Here is a 25,121-nt window from a genome sequence, read left to right on the forward strand (position 1 = left end):
AAGGACAAATTCCTACTTTTTTGCCTGTAAAAGCGTAAGTGGAATCTAGCCGTGTGCAGTCCATTCCTTCCAGCACGAAGCGATCTATTGTAAAATTACACCCAAACAACTTGGCCAGTCTTTAAAATGTATCCAAAGGAAATAATGTCAAATAATGTCAACTTTAGAAAGGGTTTATGTGAAAGTGCTCACGATAGCACTACTAATGGTGGTGAGTAACTGGAAACCTGAGGGTTTCAGTGTATGGATAGTTAAATAACTATGGTAAATCCATACAATGATGCTTCATTTCTGTTAAAGTAAGGAGCTCAATAAACATTTTCACTCTCATTATTATTTAACAAAGTTTTGGCAATAGCAAAAAGCAATTAGCCCTCTCCCCGCAAAAAAAAAAAAAAACAAAAAAAAAACACCAAACCAAAAAAAAAAAACAAAATAAAAACCCCAGAAGTATGAAATTGAAAAGAAGAAAGATTACCACTATTTGCAGATGATATAATTCTATACCAAAAAAAAAAAAAAAAAAAAAAAAAAACCCAAGAGAATCAATCAAAAAACTACCACAAACAAAAAGAATTCTGGCAAATCATATACTTACAAGAATCTCGTATCCAAAATATATAAAGAACTCTTATAATTCAACAACAAAAGCACAAATACCACAGTTAAAACATGGGCAAAGGACGTGAGCAGACATTTCTCCAAAGACACACAATGGCCAACGAACACATGAAAAGATGCTCAACATCATTAATCATTACAGAAATGCAAATCAAAACCATGAGATAGCATTTCATACCTGGTAGGATGGCCATAATTTTAAAGAGAAAGAAGGAAAAATAGCGGGTATTGGTTAAGAGTGTGGAGAAAGTGGAACCCGGAATACGCTGCTGATAGCACGTCAGACACGCAGCTTCTGTGGAAACAGTGCGGCAGTTCCTCAAGAAATTAAACATATGACCTAGCAATTCTACTCCTGGATATGTATCTAAGAGACTGAAGACTGGGACTCAAATGCTACACGCAAATATTCATAGCAGCACCATTCACAAGAGCCTAACGTGGAAATAACACAGATGCCTGTCGACAGATGAAGGGCTAAATGAACCGGCTCTATCCACGCGATGGGGTATTACTCAGGCTTAGGAAGGAAATACGGACACCTGCCAAAAAATGAACGAACCTTGAAAACGTGATGCTAAGTAACATACGCCAGTCAAAAAGCCCACATATTGTATGATCCCATTTATATAAAATGTCCAGAACTGGTAAATCCATAGAGACAAAAAGCAGATTGGTGGTGGCTGAGGAAGGAAAGGAATGGGGAGTGACCTGCTTCATGGGCACGCGGTCTCCTTCTGGGGTGAGGAAAATGTTTTGGAGCTGGATGGAGGAAGGAGTTGCACAGCTTTGTGGGTGTATCATTGGCACTAAATTGTACACTTCAAAATGGTTAATTTGGGGGCGAGTGGGTGGCCTAGTCGGTTAAGTGTCCAACTCTTGATCTCAGCTCAGGTCTTGATCTCAGGATCCTGAGTTTGAGCCCTGCATTGGGCTGCATGCTGGGCATGGAGCATACTTTAAAAAAAAATCTCTCAAATGGTTAATTTTGGGGGCACCTGGGTGGCTCAGTGGGTTAAATCTCTGCCTTCAGGTCATGGTCTCAGGGTCCTGGAATCGAGTCCTGCATAAACTCTCTGCTCAACAGGGAGCCTGCTTACCCCTCTCTCTCTGCCTGCCTCTCCACCTACTTGCGATCTCTCTGTGTCAAATAAATAAATAAAGTCTTAAAAAAAATTAAAAAGTTAAATGGTTAATTTTACGTTACATGAATTTTACCCAAATTTTTAAAAAAGACAGAATTCTGCATGATAGCTGGGTGCACGCATAATTAACATTTTGTTAACTACTCTCATATATACAAATGATAACCAGCTAGGAAACAGAAAAAGAAGATCCTTTCCTTATAATAGAAACAAAAACGCAAAATACCTAAGAACAAACTCCGCAAAATATTAGCAAGATCCATATATAGGAAATGCTCCTGAGGATCACCCAAAAAGTCAATTAAACAGGAAAAAAAAAAAGCTTTATCAGGTTCTTGGCTAGGAAGACTCAAATGCCATAAAGATGTCACTTCTTCCTGAAGTTTATCTATTAATTTAATGAGATCCCAATAAAAACAAAATCAAGAGGACCTCTTTTTAACTTGACAACCTTATTCTAATATTCATACACAAAACAATAAAAAGCAAGAATACGCAGAAAATTATATAGAAAATAAGTAAAAAATTCTACCAGTTTTCAAAATATACTCTTAATCAAAACAATAAATACATCAACACATGAACAGAGAAACCAGTGAAACAGAACCAACATCTAGAAACAGATCCAACTACATATGGGAATTTTATAGGGGAAAAAAGTGGCATTTTACACCAATGGAGAAGAGATACAAAATAAATACATGGTTTTGGTAACCACAAGAAAAAAATATAAAGTTGGATCCATACCTTCACATAATTATAGGAATATAAATGCCAAAGAGAGACAAGACTTAATTCTCTTTGAAAAAATGAAACCACAAAAATGCTAAAATAAACTATGGGAGAATTCTTTTTAAACTCAGAGAATGAAAAACCTTCCTAACTTTGACTCAAAACCTAGAAGGCACGTAAAAAAAAAAAAAAACCTTGATAAACTTAACCTCATAAAAATCTAAAACTCCACCACAGACTGTTGGGGAAATTAAAGACAAATGGACGACTGGAAAAAATACTGGCAGACCCCACCACAGACAGGGGCTAATTTCCCTAATATGTAAAGGTTCCTGAAAGATCGCTAAAAAAAAAAACAAACCAAATAGGGGGGAAATGGACAAAGAATATGAATACAGCTCACAAAAAGAAAGAAAAGAAAGAAATACAAATAGGTCATAAACCCAGGAAAAGAAGCATAACTCACTAATACGAGAAGCACAAATTAAAACTGTGAGGAAAACAATGTCTCCCAGGGCAAGGACAGAGGTTGGAGAATGCGGCACCACGCCGACATGGAGGCAGAAAGCGATGTGGGCGGAAAGTGGGGGTGCGACCTCACAGACAGCAGCGTGGCAATACCTGTCACTATTATAAATGCAGGAAGGACTCTGTAGGAATCTCTCCCACAGACACACTTACACAAGTGTGAGAAGATGTACATAAGACACCACATGTTGTTTCTAAAAGCGAAAGCATGAACACGGCCTCCGAAGTCAGCAGAGGGACCGGTCAAACACACCGCAGCGCGTCCACCAGACAGAAGACTACGTGGCCTTACGGACCGCAGCGAGCAGCGAGCCTCCAAGCGAAGAGCAACGTGAAAAGTACAGTCCACAACACAGCGTGCAGGATGCTCCAACCGGGGGGCAGAAAGCGAGCAAAGACCACAAAAGCAGAATACACACACAGAAACACACACTTGCTCGACATGGACCTCCGGGAGGTTTAATGACACGCCGATAATACTGGGTGCATTCCAACAAAAAGTTGGAAGAGCGATTTCACTTTTTTTTTTTAAATGACAAAGAAGGCTTTTAATAAAGTGAGAACAGGCTCATGGAATAATGTTAACTGAACAAAGCGAGAAATACTGCTGGGTAAGCACCAAAACAGTAACAAAAATTGTGTCCGTGTGGAGCGCCTGGGTGGCTCAATGGGTTAAGCGGCTGCCTTCAGCTCAGGTCATGGTCTCAGGGTCCTGGGATGGAGCCCTGCATCAGGCTCTCTGCTCAGCGGGGAGCCTGCATTCCCCGCCCCCCGCCTCTGCCTGCCTCTATGCCCACTTGTGATCTCTTTCTCTCTGTGTCAAATAAATAAATAAAATCTTTTTAAAAAAAAGTGCCTGACTTTATATACTTTTTTTTTAAAGATTTTATTTATTTATTTGACAGACAGAGATCAGAAGTAGGCAGAGACACAGGCAGAGAGGAGGCAGAGAGGAGGCAGAGAGGAGGAAGCAGGCCCCCTGCCGAGCAGAGAGCCCGATGTGGGGCTCCATCCCAGGACCCTGAGATCATGACCCGAGCCGAAGGCAGAGGATCAACCCACTGAGCCACCCAGGCGCCCCAGCACAGATTAATTTTAGAACACAGAAATAAGTTCAGAATGTTATACAAAGCCTATTCATGTAATCACAGTCATCAGCTATTAGGAAGAGCAAAAGAATGCTAAGCAATCTTATCTATTGCTCTAAGACTAAAAAAAATAAAAAATATAAAATCAAGCCCATAAATTCTTAAAGACAGCTTTCCATAAAAATATCACTGGTTTTGGGGGCACCTGGATGGTTCAGTCGGTTGAAATGTTAGACTCTTGGTTTCAGCTCAGGTTAGGATCTCCAGGTCCCAGGACTGAGCTCCAGGTTGGGCTCCACACTCACCGCGGAATCTGCTTTAGATTCTCTCTCTCCCTCTCCCCGGCCCCTCCCCACCACTCATGCTCTCGCTCTAGCTCTCTCTCTCAAATAAATAAATAAAATCTTTAAAAAAAAAAAAAAAATCACTGGTTTTTAGCTCCCAGGGCACATAGCTCTTGACCCGGTTCCACCAGGGCTGAGAACACAGAAGAAAACAGGGGCCTCACTCACATCTGTCTGGAGGTGTGCGGGGGCTTCCGAGTTGTCATTCAGCCTCCGAACACTGTCATAGTGCTCTCCGCACCGATATGCGATGTGTAACTCCCTCACGCTGCTCTTCTCTGTGCCACGAATCTGCAGGCAGAAGGGAAGACAGATGCCAGCGAGGATCTGGATGGTGTCAAGTCTGGGAGGGAAAGGCCCCCTGAGTTGTCCAGGAAGCCCAGTGAGCAGGCTCTATGCACACACGAATTCCAGATAGGCTGGGATATGCCAGGGGGCGGGGCCGGAAGAACAGATACAGGACAAGTATCTGCTGCGACGAGAGATTTGGTGCTGTGCACCTGGACTCTGGGCCCTGTGTTTTCAGCCTCTGATTTAATTTGTGGGGAAAAAAATAAAGGAAAGACTTTCTCTTAAAAAAAAAAAGCTTAAGTAACTTCTGAATTCTCTTTCTCCTACCCATGTTACATAGGCTTCAAACTGCTTAATGTGTAACTATATGGAAATCCATCCACATGAAAAAACATAGTCAAAAGCCAGAGCAGATTTACCAGGAAGTTACAGCAGCTTATGTTTCAGAGGCTTCCGCACCCCTCAGCCTCTCCATGCACAGGCCCTTTCCAGGGTGGAAGGCCCAGGGGCTGAGGCAGATCTGTTCAGCTTGAAGCTCAAACAACCTGGGGCCCTCTTTGAGAAAAAGAATACAAAATTACAAATATTAAATTGCTATAACCCCTCCCAAGACCTTGAAAGGGGACTACAAAAATGAGGGACCTGACACTCACAGTAAATCCACCCACTGTTAAAACAAAAATAGCATTTTCCATCAACTGCATACTAAGAAATTAACAAGAACAAATTCAAAAATCTCCCACTTATGCCAAATTCACAACAAAACATGATACAGTCAAGCAGTACTACTTGGCCCAATGATGAAGGCACTGTTCCAAGGCACTCCATGTGAATGGTACCCATGGAGCGCAGCCCGAAAAGAATGGTGTTCCCTGAAGTTGTGCTGTACAGAAGCCCTAAGGGTCAGGCTGGGTACGTCCCCAAGAAACCACCACCTCCACAGAAACTCTGAAGTAATTCTGAATCTGTCCCTTAAAAAGACCCGTACCTGTTTCTTTGTTAAACACCAAAACATCAGCACCTCTTCTTGTTTTTACTGAAAGTCATAGGTAGTAAGATTCTGCCATTAATTCAAACAGTATCCATGGTCTAAAACACAACAAAAGCCGGAACCACACAAGTCTAGAGATCAGAACCATGGAAATTTCCTCCAGGTGGAAGACTTAGGTCTCAAAATACAGTCTGATTTTGACATATAACAGAGCGAGTACCATTTATCTCTCTTGGGAGGGGTTATAGCAATTATAAATTAAATCTCCAGGAAGAGTAATGGAAAAGGAAACTAGTTGATTAGAACCTTTGAATGACATTGTTCCTACAACACATACACATTTAAGTAACAGTAATATACACACAGTATGAATAGGAGAAAATAACTGGAACAGTCACCAAATCGTTAACTGTGATCTTCAGGGGGAAAGAGATTACAGAGGACTTCCACTTTCTATGCTACACATGTCTACACTGTTCACAGAAGCACATACTCCACTTGTAACAAGGGAAAAAAATGCAGGTTTCAGGGTCTCCATGTTGTGAGTAAAGTCTACTCATTATTCATGCAAGAGCTCTTACCTCAGACAGTAGCAACCAATGCAGTTGCTACTTAAATTTTATAACTTGCTTCTTAAATTTTATAAGATCCGGGGCACCTGAGTGGCTCAGTACGTTAAGCCTCTGCCTTTGGCATAGGTCGTGATCTCAGGGTCCTGGGATCGAGCCCCGCATTGGGCTCTCTGCTTAGCAGGGAGCCTGCTTCCTCACCCCCACCCCCACCTGCCTCTCTGCCTACTTGTGATCTCTCTCTCTGTCAAATAAATAAATTTTTAAAAAGTTTTATAAGGTGCTTCAAAGGGGAGTGGGAAGATGGAGGAGATCCAGTGCACAGTTCCATTATACAGCAATTATACTTATTTTGAAAACATATACTTTCAAAAAAAACAAAACAAAACAAAACAAAAAACCAAAACAAACACTTTCAGTGTTTAGCAATCCATGAAAAAGAACACTACAGAAATATATTTGGAAAAAAATTCTAACTATGCAGAATCACCTTCCACAACTACCTAGATAATAAAAATAAAACTTAAAATAAATAGTTAGGGGAGCCTGGGTGGCTCAGGTCGGTTAAGCAGCTGCCTTTGGCTCAGGTCATGATCCCGCATCAGTCTCCCTGCTTGGTGGGGAGTCCACTTCTCCCTCTCGCTCTGCCTACTTGTGCTCTCTCTCTCTCTGTCAAATAAATAAATAAAATCTTTTTAAAAAATAATAAGACAAACAAAAAAAGTTATTGGAGTTCCTGGGTGGCACAGTCGGTTAAGCATCCGATCTTAACTTCGGCTCAGGGCATAATCTCGGGGTCATGGAATCAAACCTCTGCACTTAGTGCAGAGTCTGCTTGTCCCTCTCCCTCTGCTCCTTCCCTCCCCACGCACACACACTCACACTCTCCCCCTCTCAAATAGATAAATAAAATCTGTAAAAACAGTTCTCAATGGAGGGAAAGGCAGGCTGTGGCTACTAAGCTGGCCCAGATTATTTTTCATCAAGAATAGGGTCATTATGCTATAAATTCAAATGATCTTGATGACTTCTGCTAACCAGTAAAACTTTAATGACCAAAAACTGAGACCATGGGGCGCCTGGGTGGCTCAGTGGGTTAAGCCGCTGCCTTCGGCTCAGGTCATGATCTCAGGGTCCTGGGATCGAGGCCCGCATCGGGCTCTCTGCTCAGCAGGGAGCCTGCTTCCCTCTCTCTCTCTCTGCCTGCCTCTCTGTCTACTTGTGATCTCTCTCTGTCAAATAAATAAATAAAATCTTTAAAAAAAAAAAAAAAAAAAAACTGAGACCATGGAACTAGTAACCAGTATTCTTGGTTGTAAGACCAACCTTAGAAAGAGAGAATCTCAGAAAATATGATCGTGTTCCCTGGTGTCGGTCCACCTGACAAAACTGCCCCAAAACAAAATATGTACAGTCACTGTACCTCCCCCGTCCCTACATCTTGCACCAACCCATGAGTATCCTGTTTATTCCGCTATAAGAGAATTTCGTTAAAGCATATTATGACAGATGCAGAAGACTACAGACTTCCATTAATAAGACATTCTGAAAAGGGAAAATTGTAAGAGATAAATGACATTAGTGTTACAAGAAGCAAGGGATGGAGAGAGAGGGAACTGTGACGGCAAATGGCCATGAGGTGACTTTTCGGAGTCACAGAAATAACCTGTACGTTGACAGTGATGGTAGTGACATGACTGTGTTTGTCAAAACACACAGAAGTATATGTCAGAGAAGGATGAATTTTGCTATATGTAAATTGTGTCTCTATAAACTTTATTTTTAATGAGGAAAGGCTAGACACAAGCAATTTACAAAGAAATACATACGTGCAGGTGGTATATTTAAAAAACGAGGGGAGGGCGCCTGGGTGGCTCAATGGGTTAAGCCGCTGCCTTCGGCTCAGGTCATGGTCTCAGGGTCCTGGGATCGAGGCCCGCATCGGGCTCTCTGCTCAGCAGGGAGCCTGCTTCCCTCTCTCTCTCTCTCTGCCTGCCTCTCTGCCTACTTGTGATCTCTGTCTGTCAAATAAACAAATAAAATCTTAAAAAAAAAAAAAAACGAGGGGAAAAAAGGTCATCATTGCCTTTATGAAAATAATCAGAGAAATGGGTAAGAAGTGTGTACATGTGCACACAGACGCATCTCCGGGTGCGCAGATGGGCTTCAAACAGGTATGAGACCACTGCGATGTGTCTCTTTTCCAGGTTCAGCAAACAGTGCACATGAATGCCACGGATACACACTAACAGTAATAATCTCTGCGTAATATGACACTCTGGGTGATTTTTACTTCCTTTTATGGGCTTTTCTGAATTTTCAAAATTTTCTATGATTAACATGTTTTAGCTAATTAAAAAAAAACAGCTTAGAAATGGGGAAGTGAGAGACACCTGGGTGGCTCAGTGGGTTAAGCCTCTGCCTTCGGCTCGGGTCATGATCTCAGGGTCCTGGGATCGAGCCCCGCATCAGGCTCTCTGCTCAGCAGGAAGCCTGCTTCCTTCTCTCTCTCTCTCTGCCTGCCTCTCTGCCTACTTGTGATCTCTGTCAAATAAATAAATAAAATCTTTTAAAAAAAAAAGAAAGAAAGAAATGGGGAAGTGAAGGGAAGAAGAGAGAACTAATAGAAATCCTATGCACAGTTTTTAGGAGCAGAGCCACAATGGGAAAGCAAGCATGCAAGTACGAAGAGTAAGGGGATCGTAGCCTATAGACACTTTCCCCCTGACCTGTGGCTTTCCATACTCCAGAACATTTAGTTTGATGGACTGTTTAGAGGAGATGAGGTTAATTTAGGATACCAAAGGTAATGAAAGGCGAAAACAGATGAATGGACAAGTACTTCATGAAAGGGGCCGGGGGAACGCACCGAGTACGTGTTGTTAAAATCTTATTTGCCGTAGAAAAACCACTAAAACCATTCTGTGTGGCTGGGCAGAGCACAGAATAGAGCTTGACATCCTAGGCCATGAAATATATCTTGCTGTTCGGAACACACTTTTTAGCAACACTTACTGCGTGCATTTTGTTTTTGTCTCCCTCCACATAAAAAAACAAAACATAACGTGGGTTAGGCATACCTCCAACCGGAATTTGTAGGCCCAAATCCTCTGGATTCCCACTTTACTATTTTCTACAACGTGATCTAAAGTATTTCCATATTAGGCTGTCGGCCCTCAAATTACCCAGTTAACTGACTGCTAAATAATATATATTTTTTAAGTTGTAAATTTAAAGTCAAGTTAGTAAACAGTGTATCAGATTCAGATGTACAATTCAGTGACTCAACACTGGCATAGGACACCCAGTACTCACACAAGTGCCCTCCTGCAACCCCAGCACCTTGCTGAGTAATACTGTTAACCTTCTAAAGGTCTGTGCCTTATACTTCAGACTCCCTATGTACATAACACGGGGTTTAATTCAAAGCCACTGGCAGCTTCCTGTCTGTGGTTAGGCCAGCAGTCCAAGTGACCCGTACAGTTCAGTATCACCATCTCTAGACACCCCCAATGCTAATTTATAAGTAAGAGCTTAACACAAGTCCCCCAGTAGGTGACCTACCTGCCACAAAGGGGCATTAAGTTGATGAATCACCACATTCAACTGATGATTTCTTGCAAAGGCTACGATTGCATCATTGCCAGCAAAGGTTCCAGGCTTTGCCAAACTGGCCACTGCACAAAACAGGAGAGAGAGGAAAATGAACTCTTTGGAATGGAAAAATCCAAGTGCAAACATGCTTTGGTATTTGCTTAGTTCCAAATAGTATGAAACAGAGGGATCCATCTGAGAAATCCATAAGCTCTGTCAGAACCAGGAATTCAGTTGGTTGCACAGTATGTCGTCTGCTACTTGGAAGAGTACCAATCATTCATAAAGAAAGGAGTCATTTCTTCCCTCATTAATTACTTACTGTTTCCTATATGCTTAACTCTGTAGGACTGGAAACGAACAACAACCAGAGTAACCTTCAGTTTGCATTAATGAGTGTGATTAGGTGTTAAGCACGGCTCTACTCACTTCCGGATTATTACTTTTAATCCTCAAAACTCTCTGAAAGAGACAGCATCGTGCATACCATCCTCCAGGTAGAGCAGTTTGTAACTGAGCCCGAGGTCACAGAGCCAGTACATGGCAGAGCAGAGACCGCATCCCAGGCAGCCTGACTCCAAGCCCTGGCTCTTGGCCACGCCATTACACAGCTGGTCAGTCTGAGCTCAAGGAGTCTACAACCAGTGGGGGACAAACAACAAGAAAACAGGCATCGCTGATGCGTAAGTGTCGCAGGGAAGGGATGTACAGTAAGGAACTTGGCCTCACCCAGAGAGGTCTGGCCTTTGTCCCTGACTCCTAGGTAATAACCTCTAAACCCTTAAAATTTCCCACGTGAAAGGATGATGGGCCCCTTGGCCCCACTTGAGTTTATACTAATGAGGTGACTCGTGGTGGGCCTCTCTGGCCACATGACAGTAGGAAGACCTGGGGGACTGGGAGCTGGATACTGAGAGCAACCACCTAGGCAGTCAATCAATAATAGCTACGTAATGAGGCCCCAGTAAATGTGGAAGTCGGGGGGGCTCCCTGGCTGACAGTATTCTGTGATTGTGTAACCCTCCCTGACTCTAGGCCTTGGCTAATTTTGATCCATATCCTTTCCTTGTAAAAAATTGTAACTGTGAGTATAACCACCGTCAGTGAGTTCTGAGTCCTTCTAACCAATTATTGAACCTGAACCTGGTTCTGGGAAACCCCCAATTTGCAGCTGGTATCAGAATAGGGAAGTCGGGCATGTGGGTGGCTCAGTCGTTAAGCGTCTGCCTTCGTCTCAGGTCATGATCCCAGGGTCCTGGGACTGAGCCCCGCTTTGGGCTTCCTGCTCCTCCCACTCCCTCTGCTTGTGTTCCTGCTCTATCCCTCTCTCTGTCAAATACATTTTTAAAAATCTAAAAAAAAAAAAAGAAAGAAAGAAAGAAGAGAGGGAAGTCTTACGAGAGACTGTGCCCCCAAATCCTGCCGTCTGGCTGACTCCAGGTCAGGACCACAACGCAGTCTGGTAGTGGGAGGGGAGGTAAGGTGTATCAGACAAGCTTCTCAGCAGACAACTGCACTGACTCCTAAAGGGCGAGCAGGAGACAGACAGAAGAGGAACGGATGACGTTCCAAGCAGAGGCGAGAGAGAGAGAGGATGAGCCTGTGCGCTGTACAGTATGGCGCGAACTTGGGACTGCTGAGAGCCGGTGGGGCGGGGAACAGAAGACAGAGCGGGAAACAGCAAGAGACGAGGGTAGAGAAGTAACAAGAGCTGAAGAGTTTAGACTTTATCCTCAGGTCCGTGGGGAGCAGCCAACAGGTTTCTGATGGGGAAAAGCAGTCTTAGATGTATGTGCATTTAGCTCACTACTCTGGTGGCAATGTGGAAGACAAACTCAAGGGGTCAAGAGGCAATGGAATCGGTCCAGAAAGTATTGAAGAAGTCTAAGTAAATGGCCCCGAGGCTTGATTTTATGAGGGAGAAGAGGTGAAAGAAAAAGACACGGAGGTAGAAGTGACAAGCCTTAATAAATGACTGGGCATAAGAGGGGGAGAAGGCACTGAGCAGATTCAGGTCTCTGTGCAGCTGGAGAGCCAGAGTCTAAAGGAAAGAATGATTGTAAACAACACAGCCATCCATTTATTTATTCACTTAACAAACGTCTTCCGAGTGCCTACCACGCGCCAGGCAGGGCCACTTTGCAGAACAACCACGGTCCTTGTCCCCAGGAATCTCACGGTGTAAAAAGGCAGGCAGGCGTTAAAACCACATTAACCAGAAGAGTGATATGTGAAGCAAGTCCAGCCTTCCGGTGACCCTCGAATGGAATATGCAGACTTCTCAGGGTCCTTTCTTTCCGCTATGGCAGCCAGAGCCGCCTCTCACACCTCTGATGCTCAAATTCTCACAGAGCACCAACCAGCCATCAGGCAAACCCAGTGGCATTTCAACAACACAGACTCCCATTGTGCATCGACAGGGACCATCACATCATGCTGCTGGCTGCAGGCTGGAGTCCCCTGTCCTGCCGCACCCCAAATCTACCACGTGACTCCACTGCAGATATCCACAGGGGATATTACAGTGTTTCCAGTCAAAGTGAAAACTCTCTCCATCCAAAATGATATTTTACTTGGACGAATGGCCCCATTCATTTTATATAGCACTAAACTGCAAAACTTGCCCTGTAGACCCACACTTGTCAACAGCTGACCATCTGGTAACCTGTTATCTGCCAGACAGAAATTGAGCCAGAGAAAGGAACCATCAGAACTCAGTGACTGACAAAAACTACTCATGGAGGGGGTGGTTTGCTGCTGGGCCCCTTTGCTGCTGGTGCCTAATGAATGAGTCCTTTCCTAGGTAGCAATGAAAAAGGCTTTGCGGTCATGGATAGTTTCCCTGCCAAAGGTCTTCCTCCTGCTGCCCTTTCTCTCGATGAAGGATATAAGGATACAACTACCCAGCCATTCTCCAGAACGTTCCAAACCACTTTTGTCTCCTCCTCCTCCCCTCCTCCCCACCTCCAATGAGGCCTGTCAATTACGATATCAAACTGTGTCCTAGCTTGAATTCTACTGATTACCCCCAAGTAGCTGGTGGAGCCTGTCTTATTGTTTCATCTGGCCAGTGTGGACAGGCTTCTAACTCATCCTCCTGCTCAGTCTTTCTCCATCCATTCCTGACATGGCATCCACAATTAGTTCTCTAAAACACAGAACAATCCTGTCTCTTTCCTAGTAAGGGTATTATGTGAGCCCTGTGATGATAATGTTAGTTGTAAAATACAAATATATCAACACCTTGTTTAGTAGATCCTTAAAGTTTTTTTTAAGATTTTATTTATTTATTTGAGAGGGAGAGAGCGAGCACAAATGGGGGAGAGACAGAGGGAGAAGGAGACACCCCCCTGAGCAGGGTGCCTAATGCAGGACAGAGCACTATCTCATGACCCTGAAATCATAACCTGAGTGAAAGGAAGATGCTTAACCGACAAAGCCAGCCAGGTACCCCGAACCTTAAAGTTTAAAAGCTCAAATGTAGTAGGGCTCCTGGGTGGCTTAGTCAATTAAGCATCAGACTCCTGATTTCAGCTCAGGTCATGATTTCGGGGTCCTGGGATCAAGCCCCGTGTCAGGTTCTGCGCTCCCCAGGGACTCTGCTTCTCCTTCTCCCTCTGCGCCTCCCCTGTGCACACTCTTTTTTTTTTTTCTCTCTCTCTCCCTAAAATAAATAAGTAAAAATCTTTTAAATAAAAGGCAGGGGGAAGTTCATATGTACTTTCTTACTAGATCTGAGCTAATTTAAATCACTGACTTGCCTCAAAGAAAAGTGGTTGTGTTTGGGTTTCTGGTGAGAAATTGAAATGACTACTGCTTTTTCTGATTATAAAAGCAATACGTGGGTGCCTGGATGGCTCAGTGGGTTGAGCCACTGCCTTTAGCTCGGGTCATGATCAAGCCCCGCATCCGGCTCTCTGCTCAGCAGAGAGCCTGCTTCCCTCTTTCTCTCTCTGTGCCTGCCTCTCTGCCTACCTGTGATCTCTCTCTGTCTAATAAATAAAATCTTTTAAAAAAAGCAGTATGTGGTCATTTTGAAAATCAGAAAAATATGCAGAAGAACATTTAAAGTTGTCATAGTCCCACCACATCTAGACGGCTGGCATTTATTAAGAACTTATTTTAATTATATTATCTAATTTAATCCTTATCAAAACCCCTATAAATTGGTGTTATTATACCTCCAAGTTGTTGAAAGGAAATGGTTTCTGAAAAATAAGCAGAACCAAGAATTACCAACCATAATATGTTAGGACTTAGCCACTTTTCCTAGTGTGTATGTGTGTGTTTCTGTACCTTTCAAAATGAAGATCAGTCTGTATACATTTTATAGGCTTCTTTGATCCCCCCCCCCACTGAATAAGAAGTTCTAAATAGCTTTCAGGTTAATTAACAGCATCACTTTTATTAAGGGTACAGATACCTTAACCTATTGATTCCCAACTGCCTAGCATGCTGCCTATTAGAAGGCAGACCAATATTTTTTGAATAAATGAATGCCATCATTTATGAAATGAAACCCCTGAATGCTGATGGATTTAATTACCCAATGCATTACTCCTAGAGGATCCAGTGTCCCACAGTGAACCTACCATGTTTCTCAAAAGGAATGTCATCTTCTACAAAGGGTTCAAAATCTTCCCGCTGCTTTATCATGTAATCCACTGTCTCTTGTCGGTGCTTGAGATGATTTCGTGAGTGTCCCTCCAACTGATCACCAAGTGCTCTGAACAGGCAATTGCTATCAAAACAAAAATGTTGGTCAAGACCTCTTAAAAATGAACTTAGTTCATTTGAAATGACGACGCTTTGTACTAGGCCACTGATGGGAATCATTCCCCTGGAGATAAAGCTTCAATGCTGACAGTCCAGGATTCTTTCCAAATACTGTGGGGAGAGCACTAGGGCAGGCATTCAACCACATCTTCTTGAGAGGCTACAAACTGGACCTCATTCCCCACTTAGCAGCTAGCTGACTCAGGAAAGTCAATGAACTTCCCCAGTCTCAACTGCTTCGATTCATGCAGGTGGTGATACAGTAACCGCCTGAAGACAGGGTCCAGACATTACAGGCCATTCCACACCTAAGGACTGTGATTCCCAGAGGCCCTTTCCACGTAATAAATCCTATCTACCACCTCTTTTCTGAAACGAGCTCCGCTACGGCTGCCCACCTACCATCATTCATCTAACAAAGAGTACCCAAAAGACAGCAATTTGTCAAGCTCCTGATACAAGCAATTGAACTCTACATCCTGTTTGGGTCCTATAAACATAGTGGAGAAGACCAGGAGAAGGAAAGCCCGCGGACGACACAGAGCTGTACTGTGCAATGACACTCTCCCTCCTGGATCCTCTCCTCCCGCCCGGGGAGCCACAAAGCCACTGTTACTCCTGCCAGATGGAAACTTTAAACGCCATTTTTTGTTTCTCAAAAATTAAAATGCTGATAATAAACTTTAAGAGCTATCTTTACTTGGAAACTCCTCAAAGGCTTCTAAAATTTCAAATTGTATCACGAATACAGAGCCCAGACACACGGAAACCAAAACAAGACAAACACCAACTAGTATCCTTAAAACTAAGGCAATAAGCCATTGGGAAGCCCAATAGTTGCCCAGTTTCACACCAAACTGTCCGCTCTTTCAAATGAAGAGTAAACTCATCACAAAAAATAAATCATTACTTCCATAATTTCAGACCTAAATGTGCAGCAGAAAGAGGTTTTTGTTTCCAACTCAGAAAAATGAGTTTTCAACGGAAAGTTATGGAGAAGGCAGGAATCTCTTCAAGCATATAAAGACATATACTTTATTTATTTGTGAAGGCGGAGGAGAAAATTTAAAGAATGCACGTTCTATAAACTATAAACTAGAAACCAAAAAATTATGCATCAATTTGGGGTAAGATTCAACTGGAATATAGCATTTGTGCATACTGCACTGAGGCGTCTTTTACTAAAATAAAACAGCCATCTTTTTTCACCCACGAGAAAAAAAAGTAACCTAATAGATAAGATGTTCTCAACTTTAAGCTTTTCTCTCAAACTTCTTTAAACCCTTAGTAGCTGCCACCACTAGTCAGTCTACTTTTGAGGGTGCCTGGATGGCTCACACTCTTGATGTTGGCTGAGGTGATGATCTCCGGGTCATGGGATCAAGCCCCGAGTTGGGTCTGTGCTCAGCACAGAGTCTGCTTGTCGGCACATGTGCCCTCTCACTCTCCCTCTAAATTAAATAAATAAATGAATGAATGAATGAATTTTTTTAAAGATTTTATTTATTTGACAGACAGAGATCATAAATAGGCAGAGAGGCAGGCAGAGAGGTTGGGGGTGTTGGGGGGCGCTGAAGCAGGCTCCCTGCTGAGCAGAGCCCGATGCGGGGTTTGATCCCAGGACCCTGAGATGATGACCCAAGCCAAAGGCAGAGGCTTAACCCACTGAGCCACCCAGGCACCCTAATAAATAAATAAAATCTTTAAAAAACAAAAACAAAAAAAAGAGGTGTGATTTAGCATAAAATTATGTATTTAGTTATTTTACATTAAATTCATGGTATTCAGCAGAAAGTAACATGCTTTCTAAGAACTTTCAGTAACATGGGCAAATGTTCTCTATACAAGCCAAAAAACAGGGATAAAACTATGTACACTGTGTGAGCTTGACCATGTCCATCTGCACACTATATATACACACATAAAACACACACAAGTGTATGCAAACACTGAAACCATCGCTTCCATAGCTCTTACGATTTGCCACAGACTGTTCTGAACACTTTATGTGTACTAGATGTGTTTAGTCCTCACGACTCTATGGGACAGGTTCTATTACTACCACCCTCGGGTAACTTACCCACGGTCACAAAACCAGTAGATGGTGGCCCCAGGATTCAAACCCAGGCACCAAAAGGTTACCTGTAGTTATCCCTACACAGTGGAATTAGAAGTAACTGCTGAAAGTATTTTAAGATATGTGTCTCTATTTACCAAACTCTCCTTGAGCTTACTAAAAATAAGTAATGAAAATGAAAAATCAGGATAGACAAATCACTTTCTTTTCTGACAGAGTTACAAGAGAGTGATACAGGAAAACTGAACAAATACCACACGCTTAGCATAGTGGGCGGCCTCGGGGAGTCCAGCAAGAGCACAAGGTGACCAGTGCCCCAAGGCCCTCTAGGAGATCCTGTTTCCTGAGCCCACACCTGAGCCCCATACACTAGGGCAGGGCTTCTCCACACTACTGCCCTCTGGGGATGACTCTTTGTTGTGGGGGCTGTGCACTGCACCTCAGGATGTTGACAAGCATCCTGGGCCTCTACCCACTGGATGCCAGCGGCACCTCCACTGCCTCCCTGTCAGCTGAAACAACCAAAACTGTCTCCAGACATCACCAAACGTTCCCTGGGGGAGCATCAGAATCATCTCCCGGTGAGAACCACTGCACTACCAGGTTCTATGTAAGGTCTTGCATTTGAGTTCACAAAAAAAAGCAATTACATAAGTGATATGTAAGAGTTCTGGGTGCCCAGTGATAGTTCAGGAGGAGACAATACTGTAACAGCCGCCAAAAGAACTAACTAATGGCCTCTGAGGCTGCAATCCTAGTAGTAAATGTGCAGAAAGGGCAGGGTGGGGGCAGGGGAGGGACAGGGCTTGTCCTCTGGGAGCTCAGACCACAGCTCGAGTACTAGATGCGATTCTAAGTTGCCACATTTTCAGAGAGACATGCTCCAATGGGAAGTGGCTTTAAACCACAGAAGAGAAGAACACGAACTACAGCTTCGCCTACAGCGGGCTCGGCAGGACACAAGATCTACCTCGAACTGTGTGTCATGGGGAAAGCCACGCTGTTATCTATACAATAAAACTAAAACACGGGACCTCTAGAGACACAGATTCAGGCAAATGAAAGGAAATTTTAGCTCTATGGAAACAAGTCACAAACTAAGGATCTTGTAAATTTCTGTCTACGTATGTGCTCTACACAACGGTAGCCAACAGCTACATGGGACTACTGAGCACGTGAAATGTAGTTAACTGAAACTGCAGCGTGTTTTAAGGATAAGATACTGGATTTTGAATAGTATTTTAAGACATAAAATATCTCATTAAAAATGTTTATATTGTCTCTGTCAAAACAATATTTTAACATATCAATATTGTGACATATATTAAAATTAGTTTCACCTGTTTCTTTTTATTTTTTTAATGTAGCTAACGGAAAAATTTTAGATTACATATTGGCTCCTGTTTTATTTCTATCGGACCAGCACTGGTCTGGATCACTGATTCTCAAAGTGTGATCCCTAACTACTTGAAAACTTATTTGCAATGAAAACTCTCAGGCTTCACCCCAGGCCTACTGACTCAAACCTTCTGGGGTTAAACCCAAGAACCTAGCTCCTCGAAATGGTTCTTTCAAATTCTAAAGTTTGAGAAACACTAGCCTAAACTCTAGACTCTAGCTCCCTGGTTTGCAATTACAGCTGCATATTAGAATCACCTGTGGATATTTTAAAGGTTCTCAATAACCAGGTCCCACTGCCTGAGATTCTGGTATAGTTGATCTACAAGAGGCCCAGACACTGTATTTTTGCCAAAGCTCCTTAAGTGTGCCAGCAAGGTTGAAAACCAGTGAGCGAGATGCAGAGCAGCTGTCGACGGGATGCAGGTTACAAGGTGATGTGGCAATACCCTTCCATCACTGGAATCCTAAGATTCCAAAAGCAAAACAAAAATTAAAAAAATAACTTGCTTAGGAGGATAAATGGTTAAAATTAGTGATTCTTTAATGTTTTCATTGTAGAACACTACTAATTAGTTAGGAAGTTGAGGCCAAGATTTAGTAAGATGCAACTAGATACGGTTCAGAGATGCTAATATTGTACTGCCTAATCCAATCAGACATTCTTTTCACACTATGCCAATCATGTTTTTAAGGACAACACCAAGGTTAAAATATTTCTTTGTTTTGAAATGGAATCTAATTTATGTTGGCCCTCCCTCCAGACATGACAAATACAAAGGCGGCCCATGATGCATGACAAACCCCGTAAGTAGCTCCGAGATTAATCTAGGCTAAATTGACTCATCTCACGTAAAGGCTACATTAGACGACAGCAGGTGCCCAGAGGTGCCAGGATGCTCTAAGTACCATACCGCCTACAGTGAATATGCCTCCACAGTGAGATGCTAGGTCAGGCTACTCAATATGGACATCAGACCAGAATGGAAAGACCGAAGAGTGGAGGCTGTCAACTTCTGTTATCATAACTTCATTATATTTCACCAAGAGTACTCAATAAATATTAATAAAGAATCTGATGATACCTACTAAGCCATCACATACACAGGGAACCCCATTCACTGCACAGTGATAAAGCCTGTTGTCGTTATATTCAAAAGCACCACAACACTAGAAGGCTGAACCACAGCCCATCTCATGGTCCCCGTGGGAAGAATGTGTGAACCAAAAGTGGTGAGCCTCATGGAACACACAGAAGGAATTATCATTATCATTTTAGCTAACATTGTCTCAAGAACAGTGACCCCGGAAGGGAGAGACATGAACATTCCTCTGGCCTCCGCAACCTCCCTGCCAGTGTTCTACCCTTCTACCCTGATACTCCTGCATCCGAAGCAACTCCTATCTCTAAAAAATAAAGCGCTCCTGTGCCTTTACATGTATTATATTACTCCTCAGCCTGGAATGTTCTCTTGGCATATTCCCATTGGTATGGGAATGACCCAGTCAGAGTATGACCTCCTCTGAGAGGCAGCTGGTATGGGCTAAGCTCACTGAACATTGGATAAATGAATGAGAAGGCCTCCCTGATCGCTTCAGGGAGTGCTGGCCACCTCTTCTCAATAGTACTATAATCGGTCACTGTTAAAAACATACCAAACTGTAATTATTTATATCATCCATCCTCAAAGTGGGGCCCAGTTTGGGAGAGAGGAAGGTAGCTCTGAGACCCTTTCGGGCTATTCCTGAGTTCAAAACTAAGATGTCACTTATCTTTTGCACTCTTACACTCTCTCAAGTATAGAGTGGAGATTTCCAGAGCTTACATGATACATAGGTTATCATTCTGACAGTTAATGGAATGTGTGTTTGTGTAGTCTTGTGTTTCTAATTTTTGCTTTCCTTTCAAATACAGTAAATATTGATAGCTATAATCCACATAAACAAAAGCTCTTTGGAGTTCTCAGTAATTTTCAGGAGTGTAAAGAAGTCCCTAGGTCAAAAGCTCTCTTTTTCATTTATCTCTTACCAGATGTGAACTCCTTAAGTATCTTAGTCATCAATGGATTCCCAGCTCTTGCTCAACCAACCTTTGCTGAATTAACTAAATTATGTTCTCTTGGGGCAGAGCAGAGGAGAGGTAGTACCCCCAAAGTTTTCCATCGCATTGTGAGAGCTCCCTCAGGATTTTACAGTTCCCTGTGCTGCAATTCCTGCTCAGAAGCAACCTTCTGTTGAGTACTTCAGTTTCCCCGGCACCCTGACATTGAGAATACCATGTCCAGTATAACAGACACAACCAATCCAATCATTTGCAAGGAAGAGCCTCACCTCAATCCCAGTGTAAAATACTCAACTGTAAAGTATTTTAGTTTATACAGCAGTGTCCTGTGCTTGGAAGTCTGATTAGGATAAGTAAGGCCCAGAATAGTTAATAAACTATATTTGACGAAATCAAAGTACTAGGCTAAAAGCAAGACACAGCAAAGCAAGTCTTTAATGGCAGTGACTCCACTAAGAAAACGTCCCTTTGCGAGCCCCTCCTGAGGGTGCAGTTGGCCTCTGTGACATTTTTATCATTCATTCGTACAACAAAAATGCACTGCATGCCCTCTATGTACTAGGCACTACGCTAGATGATGGTGAGTAAAACGCAACCAAGCTCTAAAGCCAAGTGTCTAAGCACTGAACATGCAGGAAAAGATGGGAAATATCAATTAGTGCCCGTTCATACACTGTCTTGATCAATAAGGTACAATGTGATGTGAAATTAAAAAAAGAACACTTTCTTCCCTCTTTTCCATGCTTAGTAAGTAAGGCAATTCTATATGGTCTTGAACTTCATCTTATTCTCCCCTCTGCCCTTTCTGAGCCCTTAAATGCAGGGAAGAACAGCAGCAGCCAGGCTATTATTAATATTGTCTCTTCCAGAGTGACCCACCCTGGCAACCAGACTCCCTCTGACCTACCCCTGCAAATGAGGATGCTAACTGTTCTCCCCCTGCCCTCTTCTTTTTCCCGCTGTCATCCATGCTTCTGGATCCATATCCCCTTCCCTTTCCCCATTTTCTCCCTCCCATCCCACTTATTTAGCTCGTGTTCCCTAAAAAGAGCTCGCCCTAGATTCCAGTCTGAACCCCAAGCAAGCTGGAGTTAAGCATCAGAGGAGAAACTCGGGCGCGCAGAAGTCAGAACTGGAGAAGTTACCCTCAGTTCAGTAAACAGCAGGCCCTCAAAGACCTAACGTGCTAAGCGTAAAAGGAGCGTAGCACCCAACAGTAAGAACTCGAGAAGGGCGGCGTGTTGGTAATACCAAGCGGAGCTTCGCCTCTTTCTCCCGATCTCAGCGTCGCTCTGACTGCCCTACGTGCGGTCCTGCTCTTCGAGGGACCAGCTCCAACTCATTCCTCCAGGTCTCGGCTTAAATGTCACCTTTCAGAGAGGCCTTCCTGGGCACCTATCTAAAGGAGACCGGCTCCACTGCTGTCTCTTGGGACCACTTCACAGTTTCCTCGCGGCCTCTGCCACCACGAGGTCAATTTGAGATTACTCGAGCGTCCCGAGGGGAGGGATCCACCCCCACCCCGCTCCCGCACTGGGAAGCGGTGGCGCTCGGCGCCTCTGGAATGAATGAGCGGACGCGAGCGGGCGACGGTCGCCAAGCCCCGCGCGTCCCCCGGCGCCGCCTCCCGCGCTCCCGGGCCCGCCTCACCCGTCCCCCGGCACCTCCCGCAGCTTCAGCCCCAGGGCCTGCAGCTGGTTGGCGAAGCTGACGAACTCCTCCTCGCAGCCGCCGCCGCCGCCGGACTCCGGCCGGTTCCGCCGCTCTTTGGCCAGGGCCCGGCGCGCCGCCCGCTCGTCGCGCTTGCGCTCGGCCTCGGCTTTCCGGCTGCCGCTTCCCGGCCGGCCCTTGGCCGCTTGCTTTCGGGACATGGCCGCGACGCGCGGCCCGCAGCTGCAAGACGAAAAGCCGCAAGACCGCCCGGCGGCCGCCTCAGGTGCCAAAAAGGCGAAGCGGCGCGGGCGACGGAGCCCGGCGACGGCAACGCGGCCACCGCGCCTGCGCGGGAGCCGGGCTCCCGGGTCACGTGATGTGCCCCGCCTCCTCCGCGTGGCTCTGTGGGCAGGCACCATAGAGAGCTCGCCTATGAGAGCCAGAGGGGCCGCGAGCTTTGTTGGCTCGGCTCTTCCCCCCGGCGGTGGGTGGTGCTCCGAGTGAGGAGCAGGTGGCTGCTGAGAAGGAGGCAGGGAAAGGTCAAGGGGAGAAAGAGAAGGATTGAAAAGTCGGAGGCCAGAGCGGCGACCAAAGTAAGGAAAGAAAGGAAACTAAAAACTTTTAACTCTACTTCTGAGCCTACATTTGGGATAGGCCCGTTCACATGGCTCAGTCGTGTTTAATTATCCCCATATTACGGGAAATGGGATCTGACAGGTTAAGGAATTTACGGAAGATCCCACAGCAAAGAAGCAGAGCTTTGCGCTGGTTCCAAAGCCCATACGCTTTGTTTCTTTAATCCTTCCCTCTCCACCATCCTCATAAAGGGAGAGGTTGCCCTTGTCCAGAACTTCTGACAACTCCGGGAATCTGGATTCCAGTCTAGGGTGACACACCTAGGTTTGCCTCGAATTCAGGGTTTCCTGGGACGCAGGGCTTGTGGTTTTAAAACCGAGACAGTCCTGGGTAAACCAGGATCGTTGATTACTCTAACTCACACCCACCTACTCTGGAACCTAACCCCACTGACAGGTAACCCCCTGTCTCCTGCAATAATCCCGTTGTTAAAAGGCAGACTGAGGCACATCAACATTTTCGAGGGTTTATCTTGGGCATACATCATAGGAACGGAGCAGTGCCAAACCAAAGGTGGCTGGGGACGGTCCTCCAACAGTAGCTAGGGGAGAGGATTTTATAGAGAAGACAGGAAGCTAAGCCAGGAAATTATCTGATGGTTGTAGCATGAGCCGTTGACTTATTTGGGAAAACCTACTTGACTGTGCTTGGTTCTTAAGTTTCAGTTTCTGGGATTTGAGTGCATTGAGTCTGACTTAGGTTTTGGTTCGCTTCTGTAGTTACAAGGCATTACAGCCACCTTGGTCTAATAGCCTCCCCGTTTGGTTACCGTAACACCCTCTCCTCCCTCGTCTCAGCCCCTTTTCTGAATTCCTGCCCTTCCCATAGTCATGCTACTGCCTTCTCTTCATGGCCCTCTAAACCAATCTCACCATCCCTGGGAATGTTCCTAATGTTTCCGCCCATAATAATTATCTGCTCACTCTACTTACAAGGTCCTCTTGGGTCATGGCCAAAAGCAGCATCTGCGCACTCGGTTTCAACCAGCATCCATATTTATCTCCCACCAGTAACTCTCATCTCAGGCCCTGTGCTGGATGCCCAGCGTAACTCCGAACCAAAGAGATAGGGGGATTGTCCTCAGGAAGCCCAGGTTCCAGTGGGACATATAGACAAGAAGACAGCAAATTATAATACTGCATAAGAAATGCTATCAAGGCAGACGTATAGATGCCTTGGGGGGAAAAAAGTGGAGTGAAAGATGCAGAAAGGGTTCCGGGAAGAACTGAGTGCCAGGCTGAAGCTGAAAGGGTGAGAGGGACGTGGGCAGACTGAAAGAGCTCAGAGGGAGGGGACAGTGTGCTCAGTTTTGAGAACTGAAGGAAGTACCATCTGACAGAATTGTGCTTCCTGCTTGAGCAGGAAGAGGAAGGAAAGCCCAACTCCAGCGCAATCTCCATAGAGGATACAAAGGGACTCAGCTCAAGTCCTTAGAGCCCTGGCGGGGCCATCTTGGGGACAGACACAATCAGGTGTATATCTAGAAATAAGTCTTCGGCTTTGATGAGGCGAATGAGTAGGGGGGGATGTCACATGGGAGGCTCCAAAGACGGATGACAGTGATGTGATTCTGGGTCAAGGACATGATGCTGGGTCTAGGATGGAGGCGAAGTGAGGGCGATTGGAAAGATAGATTCACATGCTAGTAAAAGCACCTAGAAGGGAACTGGACTGACTTGTCTTGGAATGTTTCACCGGCTTCACTGAAGTTCCTGAAATTCTTCCACTACAGATCCTTCTTTTGTTCTCAGGAAGAAAGAGTGTGAATTGTGCCTGGACCCATCTTTTCTTGCACAGACATTCCAAGGTCTTAGATGACCCCCTCTGCTGTGTTTAGTAAGGTGGGGGGAGGGGACAGGAAGTGCTGGGAGTGCAAACCCCTGGACAGGAAGGCAGAGACCCAGGTTCAGGGCTGGGTCTATCACCAGCAGATGCCACAAGCTTGGGTTGGTTACTCCACCTCCCAAGTTCCGTTTGCTCATCTGTAAAATAGCAGTAATAACAACAAAGACCAAATACAACAGTAAGGACAGTAATGACAGACTTCTGTGGGGTTACCGTGTGCCTGGCACTGCTCTCATTGCTTTACAAATACTGTCTTATTTAGTCATTTCAACAACTCAATGAAATAGGTACTGTCTGAGGCACAGAGAGGTTAAGTAACTTGCCCAAAGTCACAAAGCCAGACCATTTCACTCCAGACGATATGCCTTTCTTTTTTTTTTTTTTTTTTTTTTTAAGTAAGCCTCACACCTACCATGGGGCTTGAACTCACAACCCCGACATCAAGAGTCCCACACTCTACTGACTTGGCCAGCTGGGTGTCCCAGGACTATATTATACTCTTAACCACTGTATTATACTACACACATAACTTTTCACAGACTGCACAAAACTCTATATAACACATAAATTATTTCATTATTAGCTCTCTTTGCCCCACATTCATTGTTAATACGGTCTTTCTACCACCTCTGTTATCACATATCACTGTTGTCTGATTTTCTATTTAAGTTTTTCTGTTGGGGTGCCTGGGTGGCTCAGTGGGTTAAAAGCTCTGCCTTCGGCTCAGGTCATGATCCCAGGGTCCTGGGATGGAGCCCCGCATCAGGCTCT

General features: G+C 44.5%; 1 protein-coding gene across 3 annotated transcripts in view; it reads right to left on the reverse strand.

Moving 5' to 3' along the window:
• The window catches only part of OTUD3 (OTU deubiquitinase 3), a 31,175-nt gene extending 8,947 nt beyond the window's left edge, over positions 1-22,228 (reverse strand). For 2 of the 3 annotated variants that reach the window (XM_032302104.1, XM_032302103.1), the window contains exons 1-4: positions 21,867-22,228; positions 14,496-14,644; positions 9,874-9,986; positions 4,627-4,749 (exon numbers count right to left, since the gene is read on the reverse strand). In XM_032302104.1, the coding sequence (XP_032157995.1) occupies positions 4,627-4,749; positions 9,874-9,986; positions 14,496-14,644; positions 21,867-22,087 (606 nt within the window). In that variant the 5' untranslated portion in view covers positions 22,088-22,228. The remainder of the gene's footprint in view (positions 1-4,626; positions 4,750-9,873; positions 9,987-14,495; positions 14,645-21,866) is intronic. The other variant, XM_032302105.1, reaches the window with a different exon arrangement.
• Between the last annotated feature and the right edge of the window lie 2,893 nt (positions 22,229-25,121).

Source organism: Mustela erminea, chromosome 10 (assembly GCF_009829155.1).
Source record: "Mustela erminea isolate mMusErm1 chromosome 10, mMusErm1.Pri, whole genome shotgun sequence".
NCBI lineage: Eukaryota > Metazoa > Chordata > Mammalia > Carnivora > Mustelidae > Mustela > Mustela erminea.